This window comes from Apium graveolens, chromosome 9 (assembly GCF_009905375.1).
Source record: "Apium graveolens cultivar Ventura chromosome 9, ASM990537v1, whole genome shotgun sequence".
Lineage (NCBI taxonomy): Eukaryota > Viridiplantae > Streptophyta > Magnoliopsida > Apiales > Apiaceae > Apium > Apium graveolens.
The window spans coordinates 92,598,781-92,608,987 of record NC_133655.1 but is presented as its reverse complement, the minus strand read 5'-3'; the positions used below and the strand labels follow the sequence as shown (position 1 = coordinate 92,608,987).

At 46.0% G+C, this 10,207-nt stretch overlaps 1 protein-coding gene across 1 annotated transcript; it reads right to left on the bottom strand.

Annotated features, from left to right (window-relative positions):
* Window positions 1–9,260: 9,260 nt before the first annotated feature.
* LOC141685397 (uncharacterized) lies at window positions 9,261–9,665 on the bottom strand. The gene has a single exon (XM_074490500.1). It carries the CDS (start codon window positions 9,663–9,665, stop codon window positions 9,261–9,263), a length of 405 nt encoding a protein of 134 aa, XP_074346601.1.
* Window positions 9,666–10,207: the final 542 nt, after the last annotated feature.

Below are 10,207 nucleotides of genomic sequence, written 5' to 3'. Positions count from 1 at the left end.
GGTAATCACCAGCGCATCGTTGTGAGGATGATGCACCCACCTAGATTCTTTTTCCTTGAATGTAATATCAGTAGACTCCCCCTTAAAGACCTTCGGGGGTCTGTCTTCCAAGCTGTGGATGTTGGTGAGCGGTGGATGTCTCGTTTCCCTCGCATTTCTTTCTAGTGCTCGATTACTATCACCAACGAAAGGGTGTCCTCCAAAAATTGCCCTAATACTGCCGGCCCTCTAAAACTTGACCTCTGCTGTTTTCTCAACATCCTCCGCCCGCGGGGGCTGTCTTTCATCTTTACCCTTGTCATCAAGTCCCCTGCGTCGCTTCACCTTGTCAATCCATTCTCCCAGGTATCCAGCCTTGATCAATTCCTCAATTTCATCCCGCAAGTGACGACACTCGTGGGTGTCATGGCCAGTAGACTCATGGTAGTCACAGTACTTTTTTTTATCTCTGCTTTGCCATGAAGTTAGACGGTCGGGCTTCTTGAAGATTCCCCTATCCTTATTTACCTCGAAGATATGACCAATGGACGCCGCCAGCGGTGTATAATTGCTGACTCTTCTCTCGTAGTTCGATGGTGGGCTCCATTCTCTTCGCGAGCTCACAGCATTTACCCTGTTAGGGCTTCTGGCGTTTCGCCGATAATCCGGGCTCACGGATCTGTCCCTTCTCTTGGATCGCCCCTTGGAGTTATAGGTATTATCATTCTTTTTTGTTTCTGCAAGCGACTGCTCGATTGCTTTGAACGACTCCGCCTGCGCGAGCACATCAGCCAATGACACTGGGTCCTTCCCTTGTAGGTGTTTCCAGAAATCCGTCCCCACACGCAACCCAGCTATAAGCAATATTTTCAACGTTTCATCAGTTGCACCCCTCACCAAAGTAGATTCTGCGTTAAACCTCTTGAAATATGAAGTCAAACTTTTTCCTTCCTTTTGTTTCACATTAACCAGCGTGGTAACAGGTGGTGTGTACTTCACCGCGGCTTGGAATTGTGTCAAAAACAAAGTTTTCATCTGTTTCCAGATTGTAATTACACCTGGACCAAGTTTTTGGAACCACTGCTGAGCGCCTTCTCTGAAAGTGGCTGCCAAGAGACAACATCGAGCCAAATCAGGTACTTGATATACATCCATTTCAATGTTAAAACGCCCCAAAAACTCCACAGGATCAGAGTTCCCGTGGAAACGCAAGTCATTGGTTGTGTTCCGGTATCCCGCGGGCAATTGCGCCTCCCTCACAACAGCAGCAAAAGGAGAAGGAGCTTGCGCAGTCGCCATTACTCTTCCTCCCTCAAGATGGTTGAGCAACCGCTTGAGGTCGTTCACATTAAACGTCCCTATCCCAGGAATGGTTTGAATATTAGGCTGTTGGGGTTGCTCTGCGACTTGCTGAAATTCCCCTTGATTACCCCCCGGGTGTGGCGGAGGATCTCGCCGCCCCTCGCCCTGAGGCTGCAGCGGTGGCATGTTACCATTTTGGTCCTGTACATTTTCCCGTACGCGAGGTTCACCTTGACCGCGTCGCGGAATTTCATCATTGTTCTGCATTCTTACTTGAATTCGCCTGCCGTCCTGGTCATGAGGACGCGCCCCAGACCCATTATCAGTAGCGCTGTGGGAAGCTACGGGAATAACAGCGGGGGCTTCTCCAACGGAGTGCGCTCCACCTCTCCTACCATTGTAAGGGGCTCTTCCGTATTGATATCCCATTTTCCCTCGTCCATTCCTCTGAAATCCCCGGTAGTAATTCCCGGGCCTTCCTCGCGGAGGGGCACGCTCGTGCTCGCGGTGCCGCACCCCGGCATCCCTTTGGAATGCGGGGGACACACGCGTCATATCACGGGGCCTCGCTTCTCCGGCGTTTCCTTCTTTTTGCCATTCTACCAGCAATATCCTCAAATCGTCGTCCTCCAACCTTATGCCAAGCCTTCTTTTCAAGGCTGAAAGATCTCTTCCTTCCTCGTCTTGGTCTTGAGTGTCCTCCGTACGACGACGCTCGTCCATCGTACGCCCGGACCTATGCGGGTGTGGTACTACCTGGTTGCCTAGGCGTGGCCTTTCTCTGCCTTCAGTGTCCTCATCCGCAAGCTCCACAATAGGTTCTACATCATCAGAATACTGCAAACGCCGTGGAGTGATTCGCGGGTTATCCCCGCTCCCCTGGGTATCTCCCTCAACTATAGGGGCTTTCCCCAAGGCATGACCATGACGGGGGAAACGACGACCTCTCCTCGTCTTTCGGCGCTCCACCGTGTTCAGTCTTGAGTTAAAACTGTTAAGAGTATCCCCCATGTGATACAATTGCTCCAATATATCAGCGTTGCTGATGAGAACGGGAGGTGTCCTCCGGAGCCCTCGGTGGATCCGCCATGTTTCTGGGAACGTAAGGTTCGTGGCGAGTATAGCGCCCCCCGCTTTCTCCTTCAGACCTGCTGTCACTTCCATCATAAGAACTTCCATCGCGATTGTAAGACATCTTTTCCTCCTAAGATTATGACCTTAGTTAGCCCCCCTCCTTCTAGCGCCAATTTGTTGACGGAGGAATCTGGTAACAACAAAGATTGAGGTTTCTCGCCGGAACCAAGATCTGTGATGGTGGTTCTTTGCCGGAAACTTAAGCGGTGTGTGGTTAATTGTAGTTGTTTTAGGCTGAGATTGATCAGAGTAAGTGGTGGCTCTCTTTTCAGCTCTCAACTTCTTACCCTCTCAATGTTCCTACGTACCCTTTATATAGGGATCAAGCCTGACGTAGTTCTCGTAGAACAGGAAGTCTAATGAGTTTAGACTTCTTACTCCTAAGCCCAGCAGAAGCCCATCCGATATCCATCTTCTGCTAGCTTTAGGAATGTCCAACTATGAGGCCCAACCACAAAGGCCCAAGGCTCGTCCGTAATCGTAGGACTTCACGGATAGTTCATCTCCCTGCGCAAGGATAACACTCCGCTACAGCTATCTCCCTTGATTTACGAACGTAGGTATAGCCACGGTTCACCCCAAATGCCAGACGCATCCCTGTCCCCCGAATGAGGATAACCCACCAGATAGCAGGACAGGTGATCCCAAGCTCTTGGGTGCAAAGTGCAGGATAACTCCAAAGTTCTCCAACGAGGACACCCGTTGAATACAAGAACAGAGCTCCCAAAGCACACACCAAAGTAAACCCCACATCCCCAACGAGGACACCCGTTGAATACAGGAGGAGGCCTTCAATCATCAGGCATACCCCTGGAGGCCTTCAAGCTTTTCACGGACATCCCCCTCCTTGACCGTCTCAAGGAGGGAATTCTTCAAAGAATACCTGCAACAAATATATTAGTAAAAATAACCTCCATTGCTCCTCTCCATGCAAGCTTTGTCCTGAATTCAACATCAAAAAGTATATAGATCAAATACAGGACGCGTCCTAACCAACTGGACGCGTCCTAACCTCCACAAATCCAACCTTGCTTTAATCATTTCTTATAACATGTAAAGTCACAGGACACGTCCTAAAATATAGGGCGCGTCCTTAACCTTATTAGACTTGCACCATCTCCTCTAAACTATCATGCACAACATTTCACCTTCAATGACGCATCCTTACTAAAGTAGGCACGTCCTAAAGCATCCATCACCATAAGATTTCATCTCCCAAGCACTTTCACAAATATTGACGCGTCCATAAAGCCTGGGCGCGTTCTTCATTGAACATGCACTCTTCTCGCCTCGTAACATATCCCTTCCCAAGTAGGCGCGTCCTCAATACTTGGACGCGTCCTCACTTTCACAACGCAACACTGAGTTTGACTGTAATTAGCCCGCGTTTGACCCGAGTCAATCCAATGCCAAATTTTGGGTATAACAATATGAGTGTTTTTAACTAACAAAAAGTAAATTATGAATTCCTGTTAACATTGTGTCACCTATAATTTATAAATATCATACTTCCTCTATCCTATTGAAAAATATATATATGATAAGTGACACGAATATTAAAAAAATGTAATATAGTGATAAAAAGTAATGAAAGTGGCTAAAATAATGATACTAATTAATATTTATGTATAAAATAAGTGTAGGGGAAAAAGTATATGATTTAAGTAATTATAGTTATTCCTTTTTATATTATAAAATTTTAATATTTTTGATATGTATAGAATGAGAAATGATGTACCAAAGAAAAAAAGAAAAACTAGGTCGCACACCCTAAATAGAGAAAATAAACAATATTTCATTTGAGATTGTTATCCGTTTTAATTATTAGATATCAATCTAGTATTTTTATACATGATCCATGAATAAATATATTTTTTTTATCTTGGAATTATAGTTTACCGAAACCAAACAATAAATTATGTATATACATTTGATTATTGTAAATCAGTAATTGACCTCTTTGAATTAATAGGGTTAAAACCGAGAAAAAATATTATTTGAGCGAGTTTATTATTTTATCAAGAGTATTTTATCGATAATTATTTTATGGAAGTTCAACTGTAATAGTTTATTTACTAGATATAAAGGTCGGGACAAGTGTGTGTTATCCGGAAGAATTCAAATAAAGGATGAGCAGAATTTCTAAGAATACAATGTATTCGGATACACACCTGTATGAACATGGGAACTTTTTAGATATATAGAGTAAATACTTGTCGCTCGATCACAAGTAGCATCATGACAATGTAATTTTTTTCTTTTTCCTCCCGTATAAAAGAAATATGTTCATATTCACAATTATGTCGTTTAATTTCCAATTTTAAAGAAAAAAACACCTGTTACGCGTAGATTCAGTCGGATATTTGAAAAGACTTCGGCTTCCTTAAAGGTGGCTTCGGCTAATACCTGAAAGTGAAGAGAATGCGAGGGTTTGTACCCTCGATTCACCTCTGGTGTGAGAATAAGAATATGATTGTAGAAGTGGGTAAAGAATATAAGAAAAGCAGAGTGTTTGGGAGAATCTGTGTCTGTTTTGTCTTACTTCTCAAGGGGTTTTATACCCAATTCTGTCATGATTGCTCATCTGTTACTCACCATTAAGGTGGGAGTGAAAAGGGGGCGTTATGTCCCTTCTCTATTCCAACGTTCAGGGAGAAGATGGGCCTCGGCCTGAGGCTCTTCGTGGGCCTTCGGCTTATGGGTCTGGTGGACCTTCGGCCCAATAACTGGATCGTCTGATGGGCCTTCACTCAGTGGGCCTTATTGGGCACATAGTCAACATGTCCTTGTCATTCGGTTGGGCCTTCGGGTGGGACGACGGACATCAATTCAGGCCCATTTTGGGGCGAAGAAACCCTAGGGCGACTGCTTCAGTTTCGCCTCAATTTTCGTTCGTACACGTGGCAAGCTTGTGGGAACTTGTGGTGCATTAAAGTGACAGCTGTTGGCACGCCATTTCATGGATCAATCTCAGCCATTGAATCTCAACCGTTTTAATCTGGGACGTCCGTTTTAAAACCCCCCAAATGTTGCCTTTTTAAAATCTTTTTGGGCGCCTATATAAGGGCCATTATGCATTTTTTTTCCTTTTTAACACTTTCAATTTCTCTCCACAACAACAATCATCGTCAAGTTCACAAGTCACGGGCAACAAAAACTCGACTTTTCCAGATCACCCCATTTCAATCCAGAAGCATCTTCAAATTAGTAAGTCCCCCTTCTTTTCTCAATATTCCTTGCATTTACATGCAAGTTTTGAGCATTTATGGGTTTTGCATGCGAGTCCAGTGGTTTCTTTTTCCTGGGCTTTTAAGTGTATATTGTTGTTGTGTTTTTGGGGTCTTTTGGTTTTATGGGGTATTCCAGGGTAGGCAATAGGAGTTTCTGGGTTTTGGTAGCTTCTGGGTTTTGGTAGTTTCCGGGGCCTTCCATGGGTTTAAAGATTGCATGCGAGACGTTTTTTGGCCAAGAACTCTTTTCGGGGGGTTCTTGGCCTAAGAACGTCCTTCGGGAGCCGACCCATGGGGCAGATAGGCGGTTTGGAGTTTAAAGATGGCAGGCGAAGGGTTTTTGGGGGTAAGAACTTCCTTCGGGAAACTTGCCTTTTGGGACATCCTTCGAGAGCCGACTCCAGATTCTTTTTTTTTCGCTCGGTTCTAGGACATGTACTCAGCCTTTTATTCTTTTTCATTTTTCTTTTGTCTTGTCCCGAGTACATGGACTAATGTCTCTCTGTTTCCGAATACTGGGACATGGACCGAGTGAATCGCCCTCCAGAGACTTGGGACCCATGGTCGGGCACTTTGGCGGGAATGTCTTCTATTCGCCCCGAGAGAACGGGTCGGGATCTCTTCGGATCGGCGGCGAATTATCCGGCGGCGAACAACCGGTTGGAGCTGTCGAAGGAGAGGATAATTCAGATGTATTTTTATTTCTTCGTCCCTTGGAACTTCTTCCGACTCTATGCCCCTAAGGAGAATGAACGGATTTACGATACACCTGGAGTGCCGGAGGGGTACGGCGACTGTGCTCTCGGGATTTCAGAGGCGGCGTTCAAGTGCGGCTTCCGAGTGCCGACACTGAAGATTGTGAAGCATCTCTTCAAACAAATAAGGATCGCCTTGGGGCAGATGGACCCTAATGGGTTCATCCACATTAACTACATCCAGAATAGGTGCCTCTATGCCGGAGTTACTCCTACTCTGAGGCTATTCTGGTGGCATTACGACTTCCGAAGGAACCCAAAGAGCCCGGGGTTTTATACCATCGCCCGTCATGCTGGCCGGGCGGATTGAACGACCACCAATTCCAGCAATAAGAACACCCATACTCACTGGTGCTTCGTGAGTGGGCGAAGGTTAGCCCCAATATCCGTCTAGCGGGATGTGAATCCTTCGCTGCTCCTTTCGCCGAGTTTAACGGAGAGGAAGAAGGAGGACTATGCGGCCCTGGTAGATGTCTGCGTGAGCAAGCTGGGTCCCGAAGAATTTCGAGACAGAGACTGGCTGTTAAGTTTGTGGGGTGGGGGTAACAAACTTCTCCTTCGTCCATCGTAGTTTTCCTTTTATTACTTTATCAACTTGCTTTCGTTCTTTCATATTCTTCTTCATTCTGTCTTCATTATGGGTCAGACATATTTTTCCCTTATTTTTGTTTCAGTGTCTTCCAGAGAGGCCCTGATCGAGAGGAAGAAGGCCAAGGCGGCCGAGAAGAGGGCCGCAGAAGAGGCGGCGAAGAAGAAGGCTGTTGAGGAGAGGGCCACGTCGAGTCCTTCTGAGGAGACGGAGGAGAGGGCCTATGCTGAGAGGGTCTCGCCGCTTCGCCAGGCCCCAGCTGCTTCCGGAGGGGACGAGGAGGATGATCTGGTGATGGTGAGGGAAGGGAACCCCTCCAAAAGGACCCGTAGCCAGGAGGGGTCGTTCATTCTTATCTCCCCGGATGGGGTGTGCTGACGTCCGATCGCACTGTCTACCCGGCGAGACAGTCTACGAAGGAGGTGGCTTCGGACTTGTGCCACGACCTCAAGCTCCTGGACGATCTGCCGACCTTTGCTTTGGCTTCTCTGACTGAGGCGTGTACTGAGCTTCTGTCCTTTTTGTCCCTGGTATATTTTTAATTTTGTTTCTAATTTCGTTTGTCCTTATCCTTCGACACCTTTCTCTTGCTTCGTTTAATGCTTTTGCAATGTCTTTTTTTTTGCAGGCTACTCCTTGGACTGCGGCCGTGGAGGACAATGTTCGGGATATGGAAACTTGGATGGCCGAGGTGAAGGAGCTGGAGAAGAGGGCCACGGAGGCCGAGGAGGAACTCAAAAGGGTGAAAACCCAGAACGAGGTCCTGGACGGTCAGGCCACCGCGCTGAAGGGAGACAAGGCCAGGCTGGAGGAGGCCCTCGAGAAGGCGAACCGGAGGATCTCCCACCGGAACGTCCAGCTGCAGAAGTCCCGCAAGGAGCTTCGGAAGAAGCAGAAACAGCTGGACCGAACGGAGGAGCGCTACTTCCAGTTCGGCGCTGACTATGTCCTAGAGAAGGCTCATGGCCTGAAATGGGATTATAAGCAGCTGCTGGATGACAACCTGGAGGATCCTATCAGCCGGTCAGCAGTTGAAGCCCCTTCTGTCTCCTCCGGCGAAGACGAAGAGCTCTCGGATGAAGACCCCCAGGCCTAAGCTTCCGGCACCGAGGTGCTTGATATGACTAAAGATGATCTTGTGGCGAAGTTTGTCATTGGTGTATCTATGGTCATATCCAACTCTTGCAGCAGCTTCCTTCGTTCATCTTCTTTACTTATTTTTTGTAATTAATACTCCTGCCTTCGAGCTTTTGTAATTTTACTAGCCTTCGGGCTTTTATATTTTAATGTAATTGATACTCCTGCCTTCGAGCTTTTGTAATTTAACTAGCCTTCGGGCTTTTATATTTTAATGCATCTTTCATCTTTTTGTCAACATTATTTCTTTTATTTTAACCGTGTATTCGGCCTTACTCATTTGCCATAACGATTTTAATAAGACGAATTGTATCTTCGGATTTATTCGCCTTAACAATTTTAATAAACGAATTGTATCTCCGGCTTATTCGCCTTTACAATTTTAAAAGAATGAATCGCATCTTCGGATTTATTCATTTGTCTTAGCAGTTTTAGTAAAATGAATCGCATATTTGGCTTATTCGCCTTAGCAATTTTTATTGCCTTACTACACAAGACCCCTTGTGGCCCCAAGTGTTATAGATCGAAGGTGACTTCGGGCTGTTAATACTTTGAAAGGCTTCTGTTGGGCGAAGGAACAGGGATGCTGATCGTTTTGTGATTTCCCCTTGATCAGCATGACTTCGTTCATTCGGCCAATAAAGAGGAGTGGTTGGTCTTCTTCGAGGTCGCCCCTAGACCAGGACATCATCGTTCTAAATATATGCGTGATTGAGGCCGAAAGATCCTGTCTTCTTTGGGATTGCCCCTAGACAGGGTTTCCTTCGTACTTCTTTAATATCACTAAATGATAAGGACGAGGGAGAAGGTATTATCTTAGGATTGCCCCTTAAGGTTCTTCGTTCGTCCTTACCGTGTGATTGCAAATTAAATAATAGTGGTGGAGTGAAGGATGTTTGATTTACGTGGGATTGTCCCTATGTTCTTAGCTATACATGCTTTATTCATAAATTGGACAAAGGTGGCGGCCGGAGAGTTTATCGTCTTCGGGATCGCCCCTGGATAATACTCCTGCGGTCGCACATTTGGTACTTAATAAATAAATGTGACAAAAAGTGTATTTTTATTTATGATTGAACTGCTTACACTTCTCATATAAAATTTAAGTACAAATTTAAATTTTAAAGAAATTTCTTACTGATAAAACTTTCGAAGGCGACTGGCATGCCAGGTGTTTTTGATTGCTTCGCCCGATAGTGTTTCAAGCTTGTATGTTCCTGGGTGAACGACCTCGGTCACCTTATAAGGCCCTTCCCAGTTAGGCTGAAGTTTTCCTTGTTTGGTCGGTATAAGAGCAACCATCTCCCTCAGGACTAGGTCTCCTACTCCGAACGACCTCTTCTTAATATTGGAGTCATTATGTTGGGCCGTTTTTAGCAAGTATTTCATGTTCTTTTGGTGGGCAGCTTCTCTTTCTTCCTCCAATAAGTCCACATTCGCCCTTAGTCCAAAGTTGTTGGTTTCCATATTGTAGACCTCAGTTCGGTATGATTCCAATCCTACTTCGACAGGGACCAGGGCTTCGGTTCCATAGGCCATTCTGAAAGGAGTTTCCCCTGTTGAAGTCCTAGGGGTCGTTCGGTAGGCCCACAAGATCCAAGAGAGTTCTTCTGCCCATCTTCCTTTAGCCTCGCCCAGCCTCTTATTTATCCCTCGAAAGATTACTTTGTTTGTCGCTTCGATTGCCCCATTCCCTTGCGGATGGGCGACTGAGCTAAATCTTTGTTCAATTCCGAAGTAGTGCAGGAACTTGTGAAACTTGTTCCCCAATAAACTGAGTCCCATTATCAGAGATGCAAGACTTCGGATTTCTGAATCGGAGAATAATCTGTTCTAGGAAGAACTTTTTTACTGCTTCTTCGGTTATGACCGACAAAGGTCGGGCTTCGACCCACTTGGTCATGTAATCAATGGCGATTATGCCGTACTTCGCTTGTTTCGTGCTAGTTGGGAGAATGCCAACTATGTCCACGGCCCACGCGATGAACGGAATGGGACTTAGAACGGAAGTCATTTCTTCTGGGGGCTACCTTGGGACAGTGGCAAACAATTGGCATTGTATACACTTTTTGGCATACTCG